Source organism: Balaenoptera physalus, assembly GCF_965194825.1.
Source record: "Balaenoptera physalus genome assembly, chromosome: 13".
Lineage (NCBI taxonomy): Eukaryota > Metazoa > Chordata > Mammalia > Artiodactyla > Balaenopteridae > Balaenoptera > Balaenoptera physalus.
Genome location: NC_138892.1, coordinates 102893201 through 102918539, shown reverse-complemented (window position 1 = coordinate 102918539; position 25339 = coordinate 102893201). Strand labels below are relative to the sequence as shown.

The 25339-nt window shown below is 49.4% G+C and overlaps 1 protein-coding gene and 1 long non-coding RNA gene across 7 annotated transcripts in view; one reads left to right on the top strand and one right to left on the bottom strand.

The window, feature by feature from the left end:
- The window catches only part of LOC309641530, a 462249-nt gene that overhangs the window by 337979 nt on the left and 98931 nt on the right, over positions 1 to 25339 (top strand). The window lies entirely within an intron of this gene.
- ANO2 (anoctamin 2) overlaps positions 1 to 25339 on the bottom strand; it is a 348333-nt gene that overhangs the window by 233907 nt on the left and 89087 nt on the right. For all 6 annotated transcript variants that reach the window (XM_082421522.1, XM_082421524.1, XM_082421521.1 and 3 more), the window contains 5 exons: positions 18384 to 18535; positions 15044 to 15098; positions 12701 to 12752; positions 2621 to 2676; positions 1458 to 1499 (listed from right to left, as the gene is read on the bottom strand). In XM_082421522.1, the coding sequence (XP_082277648.1) occupies positions 1458 to 1499; positions 2621 to 2676; positions 12701 to 12752; positions 15044 to 15098; positions 18384 to 18535 (357 nt within the window). The remainder of the gene's footprint in view (positions 1 to 1457; positions 1500 to 2620; positions 2677 to 12700; positions 12753 to 15043; positions 15099 to 18383; positions 18536 to 25339) is intronic.

The window sequence follows — 25339 nt, the reverse complement described above, 5'->3', positions numbered from 1 at the left end:
TGCGCAGGTAAACGGGGGGCTGGCTGATTTCTCCCAGGAGTACTGTGTGTTCCTGATCTCTGGAATGTTCCTGTAAAGTGTTCTACCTTGAGGGGCTGAGGGTTACCACCCAGCCAGCAGGAGGTCTCTTAGGTGGGCAGTAGGTGGTGATCACTCTTTAAAGGGTAGTAATGTGAAAAGAAAAAGTAGGAGGACAGAAAATGGCTGGGGCCAGGGAGGTGAGATGTGGGGAGAAAGGCTTCCTCCTTTTCCTTTAAATTTGATCCGGGACTTTTCAGGAAATTAAACACCACTGAGACTATTAGCATCAGATAGAAAACAGATGAAGTTAAAACATGGAAAAACTACAGCAGATTCCCTGGGCAGGCAGAGCAGGGGACATATGTAAGCAATCACAGCAGTATTTCTGGAAAAGACCTTTTTATGTTTTTAATACTTAACACTTCATAACAGGGACTAATAGGCTGGATAAAAAGAAGGCTGCTCAAAAGCAACTTGGGGGATGAACGATCTTCCAGACAGCAGAGCCGGGGCGGGGAGAGGGGGTACGCGGGCTTCTACTCCTCATCCTGCCCACCCTCGCCCACCCTCCTCTGTTCACCAGAGTCGCTGAAGGCTGGGGAACCTGGGTGGGAGATGGCATGAGGGGATGATGGCCAGACGGGCAGCCCCCACTAAAGAGGCTGGGTGATGCTCAAAGCATCATGCCGTGGTGGGAAGGGTGGTACCCATGCTCCTAGAGTACCAGCAAACAGAAGAAACGGGATCTAGGTGGAGGGCTGGGGACAAGAGCTGTCCAGGCAGGAGCTGTGACTGGCATAGGGGGGATCCTCCAAAGGGAACCCTTTCCCTCCCTTAAATATAACCTATTTCTAGCTGCCCGGAATACGCAGCAGGTTTCCCATCTATCATTTGGGAATGGCTGTACCCCACCTGTCTGCCTCGACGGAGAGGATAAGAATCCCTTAAGGGTGACCCTCCCCAGACAAGCCATAACGGCATGGATGCTGGTATATTTTTAGCAGGAACACTAGATTTGAGGGTCAGAGGGGCACTAGCCCCTTCTCTGTTTATGGTAGCAGTGTTCTCATGGGCAAGGTGCACAATCGTTCTGTGCCTCAGTTTCCCCATCTATCAATGAAGGGATGTGGATGCTCAGTGTTTCTCAGCCGAAGCTCTCTTGTCATCAGGGGCAGGGACACTGCCTGTGTGTGTGACTGTGGGATGTATTTCAGGATGGCTGGCATCACCGGTCCACCAGGCACTAAATGCCAGTAGCACCCCCATACACAGTCACGTCAACGACCAGAAATGCCCTCATACTTCCAAATGCCTGGGGACAGGGAGCTGTGGAAGAACGGCTGGAGATAGATAAGCAGTAAATAGAGCACCCAGGACACGTCTACGCAGCCCCCCACCCCTGCGTGGTCCTCGAGCGCAGCAGCAGGCTGGCTTACCTTTCTGTCATTCACGTCATCCCCTGGACTATCACATTCACCCTGTAGGAGGAGAAGGCCAATGGAATGATCAAAAACAGAGAAAGCGTTTTCTTTTAAATTTTCTAACGTTATCCCTTTCTTTCATTTCCATTTAAGGAAGGTCAAGGGCATGACACGTAAGGAGACACCGGTCTGCTTCCTTGGTCACCAGCACCTGCTGTGTTTCCTGTGGGCAGCTTCTCACCCAGGGCGGCTCCCCTTACAGGCCTCAGAGACCCCCCCCTGCACCTCCTCACAGCAAATGCAACAGCAGAGCCCGACCTGGAAACGGACTAGCACATCAGGAAAACCCCCCTGCGCCCTGGCCATACCCGGCAGAACCTCAATTCCCGTGTGCCCACAGCAAGGTTGCTGGCGAGGAGAAAAGGTCACCTGGGAAACTCCTGCGGGCACTCAGGGGTCCCCACCCCAGGGGTCTCATTTGGTACCGCTGTGGGGCATATACTAAAGTGACCGATGGGGTGGACAGGGCAGCCTAGGGGCACCGAGTTCACGGGCCAGTTCAGTTCCTCACAAATCATCTTGAAGAATATCACTGCATTATGTTATAGGAAGTTTATAACATTACTCTCAGCCAAGAAAAGCTTTAATTACAGTCTCTCTGTTTTCTTAACCAAACAACAGTATAAGGGATTTTGAGAGACATCCTTAAAAAATGTCAAGATAGAAAAAAGATCTGACACTTAATACATCCTCGCATAGAATGAGGAATTTCACATCCACACAAAGCTATCACATATAAAATATCACTTTCAGTCATTTGAGGGCCTGACAGTCCAGCCTGCGTTATTATCCGGGTCTGGGACTTGCACTCCCCGCTATCCACCCACCTTCCCCATCTCCCCTTAACCCTCCACACGCCGTATCTGTCTTCTCACACTTTCCCCAAAATCAAGGCAGGGAGTGCGGGGAAGCCCAGACAAAAACCAGTTCGTTCTGCCATCGGGGAAATAACAGAAACAGTTTGAGACAACAGGCAAAAACCAACTGGGGATTATTTTCATTCACAAGTGGTCCAGAGCCAGCCCAGGTGGTTCGTCATTCCCTCCTGCCTCCCTGCCCGTATATCCACCACGTCGCCTGCAGTGTTCACCCTTTTGACTGATGGAGGTGGTACTCACGTCATGCAGGGGGTAGGCAGCCTCGTAGATATTATTTGCTATCAGAGAATTAATACCTGCAGAAGAAGGAAGATGAAAACGGTAACTGTAGGGCAGGGGTTTCTCAACTTGACCTTGGTCTTCTGATAAATATTAATTCCCCCAGCCCCACCTCTCAGCTGAGAACCCCTACCCCTCCAGGTCCTCCCAGTCGAGAAGTTCCTTTCGGGCTTGACTTCTTAGTATAAGAACAGTATTTTTTCATTTCCCAAATGCAAAGTTATGATTAAATAGCAGATACGCTCTCTCAAACGTCACGTCTGTCCTGTCCTCATACACTCAGATCCCTCTGGTCCCGGAACCCTCACCACCACCTCCTCCATGGCCACAGCTGTGCGCTGAGAATATCTGTGTTCAGTGACCGGCGTAGGAATGACCGCAGGGATTACTGTAATTATAATCAATAAACATGTCCGTCAGAGCATCCCACCGCCCTTCATCTCAACTCATTTCTGGCCCCTCCCTGCTCCTTCACAAGGCAGCGTGCATTATGGCCCACGACTGACCTGCCTGGACCCTTAGATCCCTAGGGCAGTGGTTCTCAAAGTGTGACCTGGGGAACCCCGGGTGTCCCCATGACCCTTTCAGGGGGTTCATAAGGTCAGACTATTTTTATAATAGTACTAAGACACTGTCTGCTTTTACACTCCTATTCTCTCACGAGTCTACAGCGGAGTTTTGTGACCTGTGATGACATCACCCCTGGACAGCTAATGGAATGTGGTCTTGTGTATCCTTGTGCTTTAAACTTTTCTCGATTTTAACTTCAAATATAATAAATATTGATCAATATAATCCACCTAGATGAAAGCCCTGTAGGCGCTCTCGATAATTTTTAAAAGTGTCAAGAGGTCCTGAGACCACAAAGTTGGAAAACCGCGTAACAGGGGATCCACTTCTTTTTAACCCCGACAGTATTCCACAGCACCGGACACACACACAGCAGACCCTACTAAATAGATGTTACGTGAAGGAGTGGCTCCGTCCCTGTAACTCCAATATACTCACCACAGAGAAGCTCATTTCAGCACAGAGTCACTATTATTCCCTCATTTCCTTCATGTTTGGATTCAGAGACTATAACGTGCCCTGTACGTTCTGTCACTCAGGACAGTCTGCCCTGGGTTGCTGGCTCCCAGATGGAAGGGATCATATCTCATCAGCTCGAGGACCCTGCCTGCGGGGATGCGGGGATGCACATTCAGTGGGGGGCAGTGGGGCGGCAGGGGGCGGGGTCTCTGATACACAGTGATTTCACTTGTCTCAAGCACGCTTTCTGCCCTGAACCATTCTTTCCGGAGACACTGTAGACCGTAGTGTGAAGAGGAGAAATTCGATTTTGGAGGGAAACACGCATGACATCCAAATGCTAAGTAATCTGCATTTGCACACGACTCTGGAGAGACGGCCAGGCCGCGTGACAAAGCCAGACGACAGTGACTCATCAAAATTCATGGTTTTCCACCTCCCGCACACAGTCAGGGCCCCACCGCGTGCTCGGAGCCTCAGAGGTTCTCAAACAATCCTCCTCCCTCCATCAGCCTCCTCTTCCTCAAATCATGCCCCTATTTGCCTGGGATGCCGAACGGCTGGCCAGGGGCCCACGTGGGAGCAGAGGCCCTCAGGAGGCTGCAGGGGCGCCTGGCAGAAGCGGCCACTCTTCCAGTGAGTTGAGAGCTGAGATTTCAGGGTTGCGGCGCCACCCAAGGGCCAGTCCTTTCCTGATTTTACGTCTCCTCCTCGGCATGCACAGAAAACATCAGAAATAACTGGGGCGGGGAGGGGGGGTGGGAGATGGGGGATGGAGGGTGGGTATAGGGAGTACGGGTTGGGGAGAGGTGCCCCGGGGCTGAAGGAGCTGCAGATTTGTCTTCCTCCGAGGACTACAATTTCACCCTGAGCATCATTAATCAGTTCAAGAGCCGTAACCACAGCAATGTGAAGCCACCCTACAATCATCAAGGGGAGGGATCCCAAGGCAGGAGGGGGCGGGGGGCGGTTCAAAGCTGTCAACATGGATACAGGCTGAAGCATCACAGGCGGGCAGGGCTCCAGCTAGACCCCACCCCACGCACTACCCAACCCAGTCCCTGCACCCACACCCACACCCTGGTTGCCACGGCGGCAGCATATACCCTGAAGACAGTCGCCAAACTGCGTGGAGAAGTTCAGCAGGTGTGGAGCTCCCCTGCTAGTTCTCGCCTTTGCTTAGAGAGTAGCCCAGCATCTGAGAGCACTGGGCCGACATCCTGAACTCCTGGGTCCTGCCACCAGGGCTTCAAAACAGATCTCGAATCGTCGGAGGTCTAAAGCTATGCACCCTACGTCTCATCTGAAATAAAGTTCCTTGGCAGTGAATGCCAGTTTCACTTCTAGAATGTTGTTCACGCCTTGTTTGGTGCCCTCCAAAGGCCCGCAAGGTACCTGAGGCAGCGAGCACGCCCCTCTCACGGGAGTCTCCCATGGCTCCCACCTCACTGCTGGGAACACGGGAGGGATAACGGTTGTTCCCCAAAAGGGTAAGCAGCCCTATGGCGAACGTGATCTCAGCATCTCTTCCCATGATTCTCAGGCGTCCACCTACCCGCTACTCCAATTTTCTTTGGCAACCCATGCTGATGAAGGAAACTTAAACTCTGGTTGACTAGTCTGCTTCCTAAAGAGAGGAACCAAGACGACTCAGGTCATCAAACCTGAATTGTCCTAAACCAGATAACCAGAGCTTCAAGATGCTGTCATTGACTGTGTCTCTGCCCCATGGCTGTGCACCTCCCCCTCTTCAGGTGGTATCTTAGGCGTCATTCCGTCAGTGGCTGCTGGGCAGAGGGAGGGGATGGGACACGAAAGGAAGAGGAATGGGGAGGGGGAGAGGCAAGCTGAAAAGTAACTGTTCATCCACAACTTCACCCAAGAATGGGAACTGCTTTGGCCTCTCAGCCACAGACTTCAGACACCAAGATTCTACCCCCAAACAAGCATGGAAATCAGTTTGAAAGAAGAAAATAATCAAACTTTAAGGAAAAAAAAAAAAATTGAAAATTTTTTTGAAAATTGAAATTCTGAATTTTTCCTTTCTTTTCAGCAAAAAGGGCTAATTGGTTCCATCATGCACCCTCCATCTGGCCATAACGGCAAAGCTTTCCTCTTCAGGATGACATCCAAAGTCCTTCCTCTCTGCTCTAGACCCAGGGAGAGAGAGAGAGACCCAATCTTTTGTCCTCCTACTCCCAGAAGGGGGGCCAGCCATAAGGAGAAAGCACTGAGAACATTTTCCTTCCCCTCTCGCCCCAAAGAGAAGCTGTGCCTCGGCCCAAACAAAGCATGGCCCACCGAGGACTTCTTTACTGATCCCCAAAGTCCCTTCAGGTCACCGGGTACTTCGTATCTGTTGCTTAGAACCACAATTACCCAGGGAAAAGGCTCACATTTTTCTCTCTGCCCAGCAATGGCCACAGCTCTGCTGATTCAGCCAAGCCCAGCAACACTGGTCCTCTGCAAATACAGGGTCAGGGTCAAGGACCAGAGCAGGGTGGGCTCAGGCCCTGGGACTGGTACCTGAAAACACCCTCATAATATAAAACCTAAGGCTTCGCATTTAGCTTCCAAGACATCTCTGGTTTCCTGGACACAGAGCCTGACCCAAAGCACAGTTTCTGGTCCGCCTCCCAAAGTGAGAATCTCCTAAAACCTGCAAGTGCTGCCGAGTGATACGGAACTGCAGCTGTGCCCCTCCAGGCCAAACACCAGGACAGGTACTTAGAGGCATGATGCTCAACCCCTGAAAACTCATTTGGTTTTGATTCCCCCCAGAACAGGGCCCAGTCTGCCCGGCGTTCTGCTTTCATCCCTGTATTCCAGCCGGACGTAAATCTAAACCAGAGCCCCCCAGACAGTGCATTGAACAGAGACTATATTTACCCATCACCAAATTGTCTTGACGTGTGCTTAATTACTTAAATGCCTTTAATCCCAAGCCTTTTCTTCTAACAAAATATAAACCAGTTCAGCTGGATGAATGATAAACCAGATGTTTACATCACACAACATGGTCTGGCTTCGGTCAAAATAATTAAGACATCGTCTCCTGAGTAGGGAGGGGAGATGCCCAAAGCATACATTTGTTTAAATGCTCTGATGCCAAAATATCTATGAAAATGTAGCTCTATTAAGCTGTAATTTTCTGTCCATGAAAAGGCAACAACTTTCATATGAAGGAACAGGAAAGGTGTCAGTGAAGGAAGCTTGGGCTTCTTTCCACGATAAAGCACACTTGAAAGGCATTCCAGAATGGGGTGAACTGGCACAGTCCTGAACCCAACCACTGATCTGACATTATGTTGATTAGGAGGCACCATCGGGCTGGGCCAAGTTTGGGATGACTTACAGGCTACCACCACCCTGCGGATCCCAAACTCACAAGTACTTCCAGGCTCTGGACATGGTGTGTGTATCAGCCCACCATCCCTCACTTCCCAGGTAAATAAAAGAGAAAGGGTGAGTTGGCTCTTGGGGAGGTTACAGAACAAACCACCCCAAATTAAAAGTTATAGACAGTCACCAAATGCCGATCCTTTTTCAAGGTCAGCTCCCCTTTCTTTGCCTTCTTCTGCTAATTTTTATCCTGCTGCCCCTCCTTTCACCAAAGAAGAAAGAAAGTAAAGAAAAAAAGGCAACAGGAAGTCCAAGAGACCCTACTGCTGGCTAGGACATTGAAAGGGACCAAACGGTGAACGTCCATATAGCAAATGTTAGAAAACCCACAACAAAGACTAAGCCCTTCACAGAGAAGACTTGGTTTCATTTGAGGACTTCGGAGAAGCAACCGTCAGATCCCCAGAAGGCCAGCACGTGGACCACTCTTCCCACTCCCAGACGTAGGCAGGGCAAGAAGCCTGTGGCAGCCCATCCTGTACTCATATCGTTGTCTACCTTTAGAGTCCCTGAGAGTCACCTGGGGAGTGGGTTAAACATGCAGTTTGGGATCAGCAGATGCAAACTAGTCTATATAGGATGGATAAACAACAAGGTCCTACTGTAGAGCACAGGGAACCATGTACACAGATGGTAACAGCTCTCCCGCTAATTCCAGGTCACGATGCTACCCTGGCATCCCCAACTGCCAGGCCACACCTTTGTAAATGGTCTCTCTGTTGATATTCCTGCCCTGAATGATGGTCATGTGAGTGTGTCATTTGCTCCTGTTGGGACCCTAACCTGATTCTCTGGAGTGGTTCCCTTCCTGTCTTTTGTATCATTTGCTTTCCTTGCATGCATCTCTCTCGCTAGACGGCCACGTGGCTTATTTGTTCTTCTCAAATGCCACTCAAATGTGAGCTCTGTAAAGGCAGGGATCTGTGTCTGAGTCTCTACTCTAGTCCCCAGTTCTAGAACATGAATGATACGTAGAATACGAATAAATATTTGTTGAATGAATGGATGTCACAGGGGGAAGACCTCAGCTTTCACCTTCGCTGGAAAACTTTTCCCAATAACTTCATCTATTTATTAACTGATTAATTTACAAGAGCACTGAAGAAGAGCCAAGAAACTCGGGTTTCCATCAGCTCCAAATCTCTAACCTTGGGCTCGAAGTCAATCTCTCTGTTGGGAAAGTGGTTAATATCTAATATCTGTTGAACCTACTCTGCACGGGAGTTAAAGGATCAAAGGAGATAAAGAGTGTGAAAGTGCTTTGCAAAGCATACAATGACACACATGCAAGGGGTCCTTACTATCTTGGTTACAGGAAGACCTCATGTGTACAGAGATCTCTTATCTGGTTATCTCAGCTCTCACAACAGAGAACCCAGAAGAAAAAGTATCTCAATCTCAGGCAACCGATTCCCTAAGGTTATGTACCTAGCCACAGCAGAATCCTCCAGATCCTCCTGCAATGCCTTTTTGCTCTCTCTTTACCCCAAATTCTAATGAGTTTGTTTTTCTGTGTCCTAAATAGCAGGGCAAACCTTGAAATAGCGAAACTCAGGGAGGGAGGTCACCAGAGTCGAGAATTCAAAAACATCAGAGACTGTGGGGCAAACAGCCCTAATAATACTTAGGTAATCCTTGAGGAAACTTAAATAACCTTATATTCTCAAGGATAATCCTGAATCCTACAGAAAAGCTTACGTATGCCTTTATAGAGAGACCATATGTTGATATATTCTATATAAGAAAGCAGGGAATTTTAGGGAGACTTTAGAAAAATTTCTATACAAAAAGATGTTGCTGAGGACATTAAGTGCTACACCACTGACTGTATTCCCCTCTCACTTTGGTTCAAGGTCAAATTTGCAGCCCAACTGCAGAAGCTAGAGGGCCGTATGGTTTGCCTATCTGTAGCCTATTTTTTCCTCCTAGTTTCAACATTCTATTTTAATTTGTGTTTTTCCTGTTTCTCATTTCTTTATTTATTATTTATATTATGCTGTTTTATTGTTTTTCTCGTAAGTCACCTCAGAAATTTTGTGGAACAAGACAGGACTATAAATAAATCACTACATACATCTTGTAGGCAGCATAATGCTTTGCAAAAGTAGGCATTCAAGAAAATGTATTTTCTACAAAGAAGAAAGTGATAATACCAGACAAACGGGAGTGATTCTGAATTATTATTATCTTTAGTTTTATTTTTCCATCTTCTATTTCTAATCTTTATCATCTTTTCCATCTTTTAATTTCCACCGTAATTGAGGACAATGAGAAAGGGAATACAGCTTTGTAGATTGGTCACAAAAGTAATGACCACATAAAAGGTAATTCCAAGGCTGGAGGATCAATGAAAATGCCTTGGAAAACAATTCTGCACACAATCCTGTTCTTCCTTTTTCTTTTATTTTTATGAGGCAACCCTCCTCCGGAGGAAATCTAAGCCAATTCTAAGCCCATGTGTGTTTCTCTATAAAACCAGAGAGAAGGGCAATAAAATCAAAATTTACCCATGGCTCAAAGGTCCGTTATTATCCTGAGGCCTCACAATGTTATCACATTCCTCATTCTTTCTGATCTTCTAAGTAAGATGGTAAGTTGGCCAAAAAGCTTAAAGGGTACTGTATTTTCCCAGGCGGAAGTCAAAGAACCTGAGAATCGGCCTTCAGCGTTCTCCTCTCCTGGGAAGCAGAGTTCAGTCCCTTGTTAGGAGCTAGTAAGTCATCAGCAACTACTGTGGAACCAACAGCCCATAAAGACTCAGCCAAATGCCACGCTGAGTTCCCTGCATCCCAAAGGCAGAGGAAGTAGGATCGGAGGAGGGAACCCAGGTTCTACACCCAGTTCTAACAGTGTCTCAGTATGTGGCTCTGGAAAAGCCACCCCTCCTGTCTGTGCCCTTGTTAACTGGAGATGATCATTCCTGACACACCTACCTTCCTGGCGAGTCATGAAGCTAACACTGGATAACTTATGATGATACTTAGATGCATCCATGGGAGCTGGCTGTTCTGAATCTGTGCTCCCTTTGCCCTCTGTACACTTCTAATATCATACCTACCCGATTATCTCATAATTATCTGTTTACGTGTCTGTCCATATGGCTAAACTAAGAGCCCGGCAAGAACAGAAAGTAGGTCAAATTCATCTTGCCATCTCTCAGTTTCTATAACATCATTTGACACATAGCAGGTGCTCAATAAATGTTTTCTGAATGTCAAAAAAGAAAGAAATTTTTGAAAACTACTCAACAACAAAATCCTTAAGATGTCTGACTTTGTGACATCGGGAAAAAAAAAAATACAGATCCTCAAAGGAAAAAAAACTGCTGTCTTAAAGCAGAGGGTCTCTAATGACTTTTCAACAATCTGGAGGCTGTCCCTCAAAACAAACTTTAGTTTTTAAGGACTTCCCAGTTTACAAAACAAACTAACAGTTTCCCATTTAATCTTTACAAAAACTCTGCGAGACACGTAATTCTTACCTTAGAGGGAAAACTGGGTTGGAGAGAAGTTAAGTCATTTGTCCACAAATACACATCACAGGGAACTCACCAGCTACTGCTATGACACTAGCCAGCTGAGCACGTTTAATTAATTCACTAAAGCAAATCGACTGAGTAGAACGTGCAGGGCAGCCAGCCAAGTGCACTGGGGGATAAAAGGTGATCCAGACACATCTCAAGGACTGTCTCGGGGGTCTAAGCCACGGACACAGATAATCACCAAGAAAGACATCAAACTTGATGGGAGTTCCGAGGAGAGGGCATAACGGGAGAACCTGGGGGACAGAGGTATTCGGTCTGGGGGTGGGCCCGGGTGAGACGTGGGGAAGGACATGCCGGCAAAGGGAACAGCAGGAGCAAAACTGGAGAGGGCAGTGGTCACGTTAACAGGAAGAAAAGCAGGAGAGATGGACAGCGTGAGAGAGGAATGAGACGGAAATGGGCACAGCCAGACGCTGATTTCAAGGTTCTGGGAATATCTCAGTGGAGGTATCCAGCTGGCCGCTGGAAAGGCTGGTGTGCAATGGGGGACAGAAGTGGGAAATAGAAATTCACGGCTGCACGTCTTCTGTGCAGGGCAAGAGTGAGGAGGCCAAGGGAACGTGGAGAAGACAACCTTGAAAATGGGGGAGGAGGAAGAGGAAGCAAAGCGTGGTCCAGGAAGGAGAAACAGGATCTTCCCTCGTATCCTCCCTGGATACCCACTGTCAGAAGATGGAGGTTCAGTGAGAGGGTTTGGAAGGATATAGAAAGACGAAGACGGAGGAAAAGGCCATGAAACGCGGGCAGGACGGAGTCACCTGTGACACCCGAGGGAGCAGTTTTGGTCCATCCAAGGAGGGTGTGAGTGAATAAAAGGCAGATTACTGGAACCGAGGAGTGAACTGGACTAGAAGTGAGAGTAAATTCCAGAACTTTGATAGAGGCCATGAGAAAATACAAACCACACCCTCAGACCTCTTGACGCCTCTGGTGGTCCTCGGCTACAAGCGCTCAAAGTGAGGGCTTCGGTCCATCCCATGGGACTGAGGGGCCAATGCCCCACCTCACTCACTGAGTCTCGTCTCATCAGCACCGTGCTCCAGACAGACAACACCATGTAGAAGATTTGATTTTTTAACACTGGAGTGGTATTTAAAATTTTGTCGTGAGATGAATACATCAGAGTCATATACAGTCGCCCCCTTGAGAGGTCCCGCACTGTTCTAATGATACTGTCACTACACAGCACCTGCTCTGATTCCCTCTTCACCCCCTTCCCTCAGTCCTGAGGCAGCAATATGGACCCCACATAAACTCTCCAACGTTAGCTATTATTACTGCCATCGTGGTTATTGTTCCTCAGCTTGACGGCCTACTTTATTCCCTAGACTTGCCTCTAAATGACTCTTTTCAACTAAAAGCTGCCTCAAAAGCCAAAGGTGTGTCACCCCAGGGTGTGTTCTGAGTGATGAGTGACAGCAGCCCCTTTGGAAAGAGCGTTCCACCTGCAGGGGGATCGTGTGGACACCGCGCGTGGACCTAAGCTCAGCGTGTCACCCCCGCCTGTGTCCCCTCCACCACCCGTCAGCATCCGGCCCACCTGCCTTATACTGCAAGCTCCCAAACACTGAGGGTCCTGCTTCAAACACAAACACCCCCAGGTTCAAAAACCAAACCACAAGGCAGACAGGTTTAGCCAGACAGGTTTAGTGGTGACAAGGACGCTGAACTCAGAAGAGGTACCGGCAGACTAATTCACCCTCTCTGGGAGTCAGTTTCTTTAGACATCAAGTGAGGGGCTTGGACTAAAAGGCCTCGAAGATGCCTTTCTTCTTAAAAACAAACGAATAAAAAGCTGCCATGATTTGGGTGGTTATTAAAACCTTTTGGAGACTGTGAAGAGAGAGGAGCTGAATTTTCGGGATCAAGTGAAAGGTGTCAGCAAGGATCCAGGGAAAGGACAGGAAGGACAGAGACCTGGGGTGAAGGTCAGGGGGCAGCCCCAGCCCCATGAGGAATGGGGGCAGGCAGGGCGCCCCCTCCATGCGGGCGTCTGTTTGTCTTGTTCTCAGTCTCCCTGGCCCCCCAGCCCCTGTCAGCACGGCCCCCGGTGGGAGGGTCCTTACCCATCATGTTGTTGGCTCGAGAGCAGGTGGTGCGCTTCAGGATCTCGCGTACCTAAAACAGACGACAGTTCGGCCGTGAACGTCTGGGCCACATGGTGCGTCCCCAGCCCGAGGGTGGGGATGGGCAGGCATGTGCCCAGCTCACGGACATTCCAACAAAGCATCTAACCCCCTCAGGCACACACCCCTCATTTGCCACCCCGCCCTGCAAAATAAAGAAAAGCCTATAAGTTGACTGCAGTTACAGGAGGGAAGGGGAGCCCAGACTCACATCCCTCTGGAGGGCCCAGGAGGAAGCCGGGAGGGAAGGCGAGGGGGGGCGTGCCCTCTCCACCAGCCCCAACAGTGCCCTGCCGCTGAGGGGTGCTGAGCGCCCGTGGGCCCCCCTGCAATGGAACTGTCTCTCAGAGCTGCTTTGGGGACCCATGAAAGTGCTTTGGCAACTAGAAAAGGGCCACCTACATCTTGGTCTTTGGTGCTATCACTTCTCTGCTTTTCCCCCAAGTCCTTATCACGCCTCCCCAGTCAGAGCAGGTCCCACACATCCTCAAGACTCCACGTGTCACAGCGCATCCTGGGCACACGGCAGGCTGCTGCTCGGTGACCACTGCACACCAACAGGTCAACAGCCCCGACTGTGGGGCCTGCAGGGACCCTGGCGCTCACTGAGGAGGGCGGGGTGCTGAGAGCGTCCCAGCCAAGGAAGCAGGGACCCAGGGCAGAGTAAACCCGCAGGCCAACTAGTGCCCTCCAAGGGGTCTCAAGCCTGCTCCCGGCTCCAGGAAGGAGGTCGGCGTTGGGACAGACAGCTGGGCTGCCCCGATGCCCACAGGGAAGGGGGCACAGGGAGATGCAGGCGAGGTCCTCAGACCAAAGCCCAGGGCAGAGCAGACCCCAGGACAAAACTCAAGGCCCTTTTCTCCCCCCGTCACAGTGTGCGGTAGACTGGGAAAAGGGCAGGAGGGGAAGGAAGAAGCTTCCAGAACGAGAAAAGATGTGTTACTCCATCATCATTTACACTCCCACATTCCAGCCACAGACCTAGAGGGAGTGGTAAATAAATAACTTCCAGCAGAATGGGGCCCAAGAATGTTTAATTCACTTATAATATAGTGCAGTATTCAACTGCAGTGATAATTAGGAACAGCATTTATATGGCAGTCTATTATTTTACAAGCACTTCGCAATTATCGGGTAATTTCCACAATGCCCTATAATGTCCCCCCCAGTCGTGGGACCCAAGCTGTGGGGAGACTTACAGCTTGTAACAGCATCAACTAAAACAATGGGAAGTTTACACTTTTTTCTGTAGGAAGATAAAAGAAATCATATGCCCGTGTTAAATCTTGCTAGAACACTAGGCGAAGGGACCTGAGGTGTTTTCTTGCCCATGCTGCAAGCAAAGAGTCAGGGCCGTGTTCTCAGCATGACTTGGAAATGTTCTGCATCTTCTTCCCATCACCTGCCCCTTCTTACCCTTCTCATCACCCTGCTGGCTTGGAAGTCCTCTAGGTACCTAACTTTTATTCCTCATTCTGTTGAAACTTAAGTTCTTTCCTAGGGATCAATGGGAACATGCTGCCATGTTTCCACTGTGGCCTAAGTGACCAGCGTTCCTTGACCCCCTTTTTCTCTCCCTTCTTCTGTCCATAAGCTGGATGCTCTCCAGGTGGGGAGGGGATAAATGGATCAGTGAACAGAGATGCCCTACAGCTCAGACTGGGGCCGCAGGGCCCAGGGGAATCAACCACCCTGCAAAATCCAAAACCTTGACTTCAAAAGGCAAAAAGACAGTAGAAGAATGGCTACAGTCACAAATGTTGGCTTCCTATTGAATGGGCTGGTAATTCTGTCCTTGGACAAACTGCCCAGCTCTAGCATTCCCTGTGACAGCAATGAGCAGGACTTCTTTGGGGATAAAGAAAGAAACTCAGCAGCCCAGCAATGAGCCCTCATTTGGACACAAACGATCTGCCTGAATTTTTTTTCAATTCATTGCATCTCAGAGCTTCAGTTTCCTCAACCGTCAAGCAAGGGGGTCACCTGACTAGCTGAAAGTCCCCCCCAGCTCTGACATTCCCTGCTTTTGTGATTCCAAGAAGGGCCTGGGTGGAGGACCATAAAGAGGAGACCCGCCTCTCAAGCCAAGAGTGAGAAGAGTTGTTGGCTATTTCGATACTGGGATTGGGAAGCTCCTTCCAGTTGCTAGGCAACTCCAAGCAAAGGATGATGGGAGGCAGCAGGGAGGGCGAGAGATGCCCTGCCAAAGGGGATTCAGGCTTCCTCTCCCCCTCCCGAGCCCACCACACCTGGTTAAGCACCTGGTTAACCGGTTTTACTTACAATGCGGCTACGGGTAGCATTATCAAAGAAGGTGTCCTTGTCCTGGATGTTGTACCTGGCGACACCAAGAAAGCAGGTCAATTCATTTCATTATCCTTGTTCTGGGACTACTGTCACCCCAGGCCCAGAGCAAACCTCTAGAAAGCAACATAGCAAGATGTGTAAGAGACACACACTCTCACAACATTTACACTCTTTCTGACCCAGTAATTCTGAAAACTTATCATAGAAATGTATCACTGGGAAAATAAATTCAGTGGAAAAAAAAAGGTCCATAAATTAAAATGTTCATTACAGACTTACTTATAACAAAGACTATGGAGCTAAGACGCAATTCCAAAACCTAAAGGATGGATTACCATATAGCCGTTGAAAATTATAATTATGAAAACTTTAGAAATACTGTAGAAAAAGTTAGACTATGATAGAAAAACATTATACTATGATAAGTTTTAAAAATGAAAGTATATAAAAAGGATTCCTGTGTGCGGACAAAGACAGTAAAAACACAACAACGGGGAACTCCCTGGCGGTCCAGTGGTTAGGACTCAGCACCGCCACTGCCGAGGGCCCGGGTTCAATCCCTGGTCAGGGAACTAAGATCCTGCAAGCCGCATGGTGCGGCTGGGGAAAAAAAAAAAAACAAAACACAACAACAGAAAAGAGTGCAGTTTCAGGATGTTGGGTTTATAACTGTTCTTCAAATTTTCATTTAATGTTGTCACTGTTGTCACATCAATTAGATACCAAACTCCCAATTATGCAAGACCTGTGTCTGTTGTAAACTTCAAATGTTGACCTTTCACTCAAAAAAACACCTGTGTGGAATAAAGACACAGACGCAGAGAATGGACTTGAGGACACGGGGAGGGGGAGGGGAAGCTGGGACGAAGTGAGAGAGTGGCATGAACATATATACACTACCAAATGTAAAACAGATAGCTAGTGGGAAGCAGCTACATGGCACAGGGAGATCAGCTCGGTGCTTTGTGATGACCTAGAGGGGTGGGATAGGGAGGGTGGGAGGGAGACGCAAGAGGGAGGAGATATGGGGATATATGTATATGTAGAGCTGATTCATTTTGTTATACAGCAGAAACTAACACACCATTGTAAAGCAATTATACTCCAATAAAGATGTTAAAAAAAAAATAACACCTGTGTGACTGTCCTTAGGGCATTGTGCTGGAGGGCACACAGACACCTGAACCATGCCCCCGGCCCCCTGGGAGCCCAGCCACTGGGGATCCGGGTGGGGGGTGTTTCCAAGCAATTGATGCAGAGGAGAACGTAACCACATGCAGACTATTGCTATGAAAACTCAGAGGATGGAGAGCATATTCTGGCTGGGGGTGAAGAAGTGGCCTGGAAGGAACACAGAAGCTGAGTGAATGGAGCTGTGTGGGAGGTGGCAGGTCAGATGCCAGCGCCGGTGTGGAGAAAGGGCCCAAGGAAGGGGGAGATGTGGAGGACGCACAGACTGCAAAAACAACAGCCGGCCAGGAGGTCAACACGCCAATCCCAGTGCAGCCACTTAAGCTTTCACGACCTTGGACAGATCCTGGACCTCGGTTTCCTCTCCATAACAGAGGGATCATTATATCTGGACGGCCGCTTCACAATGAGAGTGCGACACTGTGATTTATAATAAGTATATATTTTGGTCTTCATCCACTGTGCTCACAGCTTCCCAAGCCCTAGGAATTTTCTGAGCCATAAGAGCATCTTTTGTTATAGTATTTGGTCTCCTGTCCTCAATTCCTGAAATTGCTTCAGAGCCATAAAGGTGACAGGAGTGTCGTGTTACTCATAACAAGCCCCTTTCAACCACCAGTGAGTTTATGTTAATGAGGTGACTTTTGGAAAGCCGCTAAAGATAGGGCTGGTTGCCAGGGAAACCACCAGGAGTAGAGGGTTGGAACTTTCAGTCCTACCCACTGATTTCCGGGAAGCAGAGCGGGACTGGAGGTTGAATCAATCACCAATGGCCAATGATTTGATCAACCACGCCTATGGAATGAAACCTCCATAAAAATCCAAAAGGATGTGCTCTGAAGAGCTTCTGGGTTGGTGAATCAAAACGCTTTCATGCTGAGCCCAAAACTCACGAGGACAGAAGCTCCTTTGTTTGGGACCTCGCCTTATGTATCTCTTCACCTGGCTGTTGATTTGTATCCTTTAACATCCTTTATAATAAAACGGTAATCTAGCGAGTAAACTGGTTTCCTGAGTTCTGTGAGCCACTCTAGCAAATTAGTCAAACGCAAGGAGGGGGTCGTGAGAACCTCTGACTTGTAGCCAGTCGGTCAGAAGCACAGGTCACAACCTGGACTTGTTTAGGCATCTGAAGTGCGGGGCAGTCTTGTGACACTGAGCCCTCAGCCTGAGCGATCTGATGCTATTTCCAGGTAAACAGTGTCAGAATTGAGGTGAATTGTAGGGCACCCAGCTGGTGTCGGAGAATTTCTTGGTGGGGTGGGAAAACCCACACACACGTTGGAACTGGTGACCAGAATTGGTACCAGAATCGCTGAGGGGTAAGACTTCAATGAGGGAGCATAGGCATGTGCACAGAATTGTTATCTAACATGGCAAAGATGGGTAGAGATGGTACCCAGTGAATGGCAGAAACACAGCCCATCAATGCCATCTCCTCCAAAAGCAAAGATCCTGTACCTTTTCTTCCTTTCCAAGCCCATTCCTTTCCCTCTCTCACTCGAGTCTCTTATCACTCTTGATAGTTTCTTATTTTATCATTAGCTCCTAAAACAGAATTAGTGCTTGGCTTCTGCATCTCCCACTTCCCAACTACGACTCCCCCTTCCAAAGGCTTCCCAAAAGGGCATCCCTGAGAAGAAAACTTATTCCCTCCCCTCCTCCGGGTCAGTGAGGGCACGAGCTGGCAGCTGAGAAGACAGACGTCCAGAAGCTTCATCCACCGTCTCTCTGGATTATCACAATATCTTGAAACCCTGTTAGACTGGGAACAGAGCAGAGTGGTCTCCCCGCGGAAGGTAAACAGGTATTGGACCACCTTGCTCACAGAGTCCCGAAGTTTCTGGTTGTCTGCTCCCTGATTCTCCATCCATCATGCGAAGTGACTGAAGTGGCAGGTTTTCCCAGAAGCCACGGGATGAATATTCAGGAGCTATCTGCGATCATCTCGCTCAGGGACAGGGAGTGGGAAGGCAGACACAGGGAGTATTCCACCCTGAGAGCAGGCTTCCTCCCCCATCCCCCAGGCACCCGGGCACTCAGCTCCTGAGCCGAGGCACCAAGTGGTGCTTGAGGTCCCTTCCCATCCCCCACACAGCCCCACCTCCAGAGTCCCAGTACTCACAGGTACATTTTCTCCCTGGAGAACGGATAGGACAGGTTTTTCATCCTGTTGTTACTGTGCTCGGGCACTCGGGGCTTCAGGGGTGCGCTCAGCTTCTGCAGGATCTTGTTGAACGTCTTCGCGATGCTGCCTTCTGACTTGATCACGTACGTCTACGAAGGCAAAGCCACAGGTGTGAGAAGGAGGTGGCATCCAACACTCAGAGGAGAAGGACTCACAGCCAGAGCTGCAGGGGGCTCAGATTCCCCCCGTAGGGGACACTCTGGGGAGAGGACGAGACTGGGGAAGCCAGCAGGAGGGTCCTGTCCTTCCTCCCCTTCCTCCCCTGCTTTCACAAGGCGGTGAACCCCCTCAACTGTTTGTGCGAATGGAGGTGACCAGTGCAGGGAAGGAGGAGCGCAGTTTGAAAGGAGTCCAAACTTTCTATACATCTTTGTTATATCATCACAGAAGACCTACTGTGTGACTGTCACCATACTAAGGGCTTTACTCAAATGAGCTCCAATGCACACTGCACCCGGCCAGCTAGATAATATTACTCTCCTGTTATGAGGAGGAAATTAAGGCTCAAAAAGGTGAGATGAGGCAACAAAGGTCACACAGATAGTAACCGGGCGACTGCTTGGCTCTAACTCGTGTCAACCCGATCCCAAGTCTGCACTCTACAACCAGACCACGCCCCTACGTGACGATCCAACATCACTTCTCTTGTGCTCTTCTTAGGAGATATCTGATAAATGAGTCTGCTTTCAAAGTACTAAGCACCTAGTGAGTACCTGCCTTGAGTAAAGCACTGCGTTAGTACCAAGATAATCACTGGTATTTATAACACCTATGGTTTTTCCTAACGTACAGAGTGCGTCTGCACACATTATAGCTTCTGGTCTTTCTAATTTACGGATGTTGTCGTTGAGACACAGAGGTTGTACTTGTCATAGCAATGCTCTGGTGGATCAATGGCCACAAATTTTTTACACGACTTCTCCATTCAAGAGGTGGCGTCTCTGTTTCCACCCCCTTAAGTCTGGGTGGGCTCTGGGGCTGCCTGCCCAGTGCAGCAGAAGGGACACTATGCCAGTTCCACCCTTTAAGAAGATGGGCAGCTTCTGCCTTGGTCTTCCTTGGTCTCTTGAAGCTCTGAGCCGCCTGCAGCAAGTCTGAGGAGACATGCGGAGAGGACTCAGGGGAAGGACGAGGTGGAGCCCCACCTTCCGCCTACCCTGCCAAGCATCAGGCGTGTGAGGGAGGCTTTCTTGGACCTTCCTGTCCAGCTCAACCCCAAGCCAAATACCACCAAGTGACCCCAGTCAACACCACGTGGAGAAGAATCACCCCGTCTAGCTCTGCTCAAGATACTGAGCAAAAATTCATAAGACAGAATAAAATGGCTGTGTCTTACTGACTAAGCTGGGGCTAATTTGTCCTGCTGCGGTAGATGACCAGAAGAAGGGCCACACCCAGATCCTCCGACCTGAAAGCCGGCTGTGTTCTCTATCAAGATATCCTTAAGATGCTTAAATCTAGAGAGGCTGTAAAACATGTACAAAACACTTGTAATATCGATGGAGATAAATGCCACAAGACACTCAAAAAGCTTTGAGGGCTCAAAGAAAGGAGACAGCACATCCAGCTGAAGAATCGGAAAAGTGCTTCCTAAGGAGAGCAGCATTTCTGTTGGGACTTGAACAGAAAGGTAACCTCCTTTTGTTTTTTTGTTCTTTAATAAAATCATGATAATCAGTGGGAAGGGGAGAACCTCCCCAATCTAACAACTGAAACATAAGCCCAGTTTATTTATTTCTTCTGATACATTTTTCTATGCATTTTGACTTAATTTCAATCACAAAATTAACACAGTTCTAGTAAACAAAGAAACCAAAACCAGGGACTTCCCTGGCGGTCCAGTGGTTAAGTCTCCACGCTTCCACTGCAGGGGGCACGGGTTCAATCCCTGGCCAGGGAACTAAGATCTCACATGCTGTGCGGTGTGGTCCAAAAAAAAAAAAAAGAGACCAAAACCAAAAAGTATATTAACTAATGTTAACAGCTTCCTTTCACTTCCAATCCCATCCCATCCTCCACTCCAGAGGAAATCTCCATTCACAATTTGGAGTATGTTTTATACTGACTCTCTCCACACATATTATATGTAACTGAATCCCTTTCCAAACACACCTGTGATCATGCTTCACAGGTACGATCGTATAATTCTACAATTTGCTTTTCTCGTTTAGCAATATATCCCTGGCACATGTCTTTCCAGGTCAGTCCACGTAGAACTACCTTCGTGAAGGCACCATATAACACAGTGGGCACGAGTTCTAATTTGTTAGTCACTTCCCTAGTGATGGGCATTTATTTGAGCCTCTACACGTGTTTTATCTTCTTTGATCATACTTCTATTAACCTCACCTTATACATACTTTTAATGAATAAGGCTCGAACAGGTATCAGCAAAGACATTCCAAGCTAACAAAAAAAGTAAAAAAGTTCAAGCTGGATTTAAGAAGGGTTCACAGCCTGGTTCTTTGGTGCTCAGGTTCTGATGGGGGAATCGTGACGGTTCACGGCAGAAAGGCACGCGGAGACCAGTGCATGGCGATCCCGCTGCATGAGGCAACAGGAAGTCAGCGAAGGGTGTGAACAAGGACAACATCAGAGCTGTGAATCAAGAAATTCATCAGGCGGGGTTCTGCACAAAGAAAGAGCCAGCCTTCTGAAACGAGGGGACCGTTTAATTCTGGGAGCACAGACCATTTCTAAGCATCTCCTATGCACCTGGCTTGACGTACATCAGCACTAATCTTAAAGACGTGCCTCTAAAAACCGAGAGGGGTTAAGAATCTCAGTCAAGATCACACAGAGAGCGTCAACCAGATAATAAGTGCTGGAGCCTCGGAACCTTGTGGCAGAGCCTGCGACCTTGGCTGCTTCACTTTACTCTTCCTCTGCCACGACGTGAGTGATCATCGGGGAAAAACAGTGTGCAACTTGCTCTACGGCCCCTACTGTCATAAAGCTCTTGACCCTCCTGCCATCGGTCACTTAGATGCAGAGAGCTCACCTCTGGGGCATCCTTGGGCCTGGAGGGACACGGGCAGAAAGATGACCCCTTCACCCTGTCCCAACACATCTCATAGGTCATTTAGGGCAGGTTCCAACCAGGCACGTGTCCTGCAGCGTATTCACCATACCCGTAACCATGCGTCTTTAAAGGGCATGTGCGTGGCAATTCAAGTTTCAGAGCAGGAGGGAAGTTGACTGGCTCTGCATCCTAGATGCCTTGGAACGACAGACTTGGACCGACCAAGGGTGTTTCTCCTTTGTCCACTTCTCTCCATGTCCACCTCTGGTTTCCTAGTCTAAGGAGGCTTCAACTACAGCAATAACTGGCTTCCCACCTCTCTTGCTTAGGGTTGCCAGATTTAACAAATAAAAATGCAAGAAGTCCAGTTAAATGTGAATTTGAGGTAAACAATAAATTTTAACTTCTAATGAAACAATTTTTTCATTAAAAAAGACAACTGGAGGGCATACTCACATAAAAAAAATTATACTAGAGCCACAATAATTTTTTTGTGTAAGTATGTCCGCTGCAGTATTTAGGACATACTTACGCTGATACTAAACAAAGTATTCATTGTTTATTTGAACTTTGGATTTAACTAGGCATCCTGTATTTTATCTGGCAACCCTACTTTTGTCCACCTCTAATTTGGTCTCCAAGCTGGAGCCAGAGTGATGTTTCTGAAGCAAAAATCTGATCATGTCACCTCCCTGCGGAGAAGTCTTCAACCATTACCCATTGCTCTTATGATGAAAACCAAAATTCTCCACACAGCCTGGGGGGCCTGTAGAAGTCTCCACCTTTTCCTTGCCCCACGGTCCCCTGCTCACGGCACCCAGACACCAGCCTCGGGCAGTATTTTTAGTACTCTACACCCTTCGCCTTCTCCCTCCCCCTCACCAACCTCTGTTCACACTGGAGTTCTCACTCAATTGTCACTTCCTGGGGGAAGTCTTTCCTGGCTTCCAGACAAGGGCAAGTCCCATCTTCACAACATTCCGAGGGCCCAAATGCCTCTCCTTCGCAGCACTTATCACAGTTGTGATTTTACATTTATTTGAATGATTATTTGATTCATGTCCAGCCGCCCCACCAAACAATCTCCACGAAGGCAGGACACTGTCCAAACCATCCCGTATGGTTAAACAAACGAATGATAAATCTCTGGGGACCCAGCACTGATGACAGCAGTGGCTGCCACTGCAGGAGCCCAGGCTGGGGACAGAACAGTCGTCAGGTAACAGGCCCTGGTAGAAAGAAACCATGATGCAGAATAAAGCCACAGCCCAAAGCCAATGGCCGGCCGAAAGGTCTCCCAGCCTGTTCCCACCAGCTGCAAGGGCATGCGGGGTTGCCCAGTCCTGGCAGAGGCCAGGAGGGCCTGTATTCAATCCATGCGGATTAACAACCAGCACCTGCCCCAGGGCCTTGTCCTGGAAGAAGGTTAGCTGAGCACCTCCAAGCTGGTCTTGAACCTTTTCTTAGCAGTGGGTCTGGCAGAGCTCCCTACAGAATCGGTCTAAGGGGAATGGGGCCTGTGGCATGTCTTTGGAGGGACCAGGAATGGCACCAGGATAAATTCTGACTGTTCCTTGATGGGGGGAGGGGTGCTCAAAAGCCCTACAAGTAGCATCATTCACCTCCAGGAAAAATGTAAACGGTGCAAAAGGCCAGAGTCCCACCAGAACCGTCAAGGCGACCTCCACCACACAGCCCTGATGGAGGCCCTACACACACACCCGGGCAGACACACGGCCCATGCCCACAGTCAAACATGGCCGGCGGCCCCGTGCACGCTACCATGGATGCTAAGCTTGGAGGACAAAGGACCTGCTTCCTGCCTCTGTGCCTTTGCACGTGTCGTACCTATTCCGGGAACTTCTCCCCTCCCTCTCCACCTGAATTACCCTCCTTCTCCTCCTCCACTGGGCTCAAGCACCAGCTTTCCCAGGAAACCCTCCTTAGCCACTCGCCTGCTGTCATGCTTCCTTAGCATCCTGTGAACGAATACCTGTGTCCTAACGTTTGCCACACTCTTCTCTAACTTGTGGGTTCACGCGTCTGTCTCCCCAACAGACTGTGGGCATCTGGGGAGCAGGGAGCACGCCCTGTGTGCCTGGCACACAGGAGGAGCACGTTAATGTCTACAGAGCGAATGACCTGGGTCCTGGGCCTTGCTGACGCTAACGAGCTGTGTGACCCTGGGCAGGTGGCTCTCCCTCTCAGATTCTTCATCTCTAAAGAGAGAATTGGGGAACTTCCACTTCCCACTAGGATGGAGTAACAGGGACCATATTTACCCCACCTGAACCAACCAAAACACCCAGAGGAAAAAAAAAACATGAAATAATGGTTGCTCTGGTCGGAATGTTTGTGTCCCTGCAAAATTCATATCCTGAATCCTGATGCCCAGCGTGATGGCTATTGGACGGTGGGGCCTTTGGGAGGTGATTAGGTCATGAGGGTGGTGCCCTTGTGAATGCGACTGGTGCCCTTATAAAAGAGACTCCAGAGAGCTCCCAGCCCCTTCCGCCATGTGAGGACACAGCGAGACAGTGCCAGCTACGAACCAGGAAGGGGGCTCTCGCCCAACCATGCTGGTATCCTGGTCTCAGACTTCCAGCCCCCAGAAGAACTGTGAGAAGTAAAGTTCTGTTGTGTACAAGCCTCCCTAGTCTGTGGTATTTTGTTAGAGCAGCCCAAACAGACTAAGAAAGCAGTTTTCAAGATACTGGACATTGAGAAGTCACGAGTTCCTGAGAGACAGGAAATGAAAAGGGTGACTCCTGGGATCGCTCCAGCTCGCCGCCTAGAGAGAGGTCCAGGGCTGCGGGGCAGGAAGGGGAAACAGGTGGGGCCCCACACACTCCCTGGGCTGAGGAGCCTTAGCTGTAGGTCTGGGGAGACCAGGGCAACCAGAGCTCCCAGGACAGCGCAGCCAAGGGGAGAGAGCTTCGTGAAGAAGCCTGCAGACAGTCCTCCTGGAGCACTGGGCAGCGGGGTGGGAGGAAGCTACCGGACGCTGGAGAAAACCCGTCTGCAAGGGTTGGGAACAGCCCCTCTCCCCACCAGCCAGGATGGAGAGCTCACCATTCCAGGGGCGTTCGGTAGGGTCCCGGGGTCCGCTCACCAGTGGGGATAATTAGCCCGAGGCTGAGCCCCGCTCCAGACCCACTTCACAAATCATAAAAGACAGAACTTGACTAAATGGCTTTGAAAGTACCATCCAAGTGTAACCTTCTTTGGCTTTAGACATTTAATGAAAAAGACACATTCGTTCTCGGCACAGACACGTCTGGGCGCCTCCTGGGTGCCAGGCGCTGAGCCTGGGGGTTGACTGGTTGATTGTGCCAGAAGCTGAAGCAGCACGGCGATGAGGAGGACCCCTCCACACACAGGATGCTCACCCTGGGATCCCACAGGCTCCACGTCACCAGGGCCCAGAAGACTCGGCAAGCCCGGCCCACCCAGCAGTGTTAGCCTCGCTACGTTACAGACAGGGAAACTGAGACTCAGAGGGGCAGGGAATTGCCAGCGTCAGGGGTGAAACCAGGCCTCGGAACCCAGGTTTCCTGACTCCCGTTATCCAGGCTCTCTTCTTAAACCTCGGATCCTTGGAAGGGCTGTGTGGTCCCCGAGAAGGCAGAAGGCCAGAGCTCCCTCTCCGCCCCCACCAAGCCCAGCAGCCCGGCTCTTCCCCCGTGTTCCACAGGGTCCACGAAAGGCGCCCCGATGCTCTTTAGTATTGTTAATACAATCAGCAGCAGCAGCGTCATTACTGTTATTCTTGGACAGTGGAGAATGAGGAACATCCTCAGAAACGGCGAGACACATGTTCACCAGCTGTTCCCCATTACGCCCTCCCCGGGTACACGATACGCCTTTCATG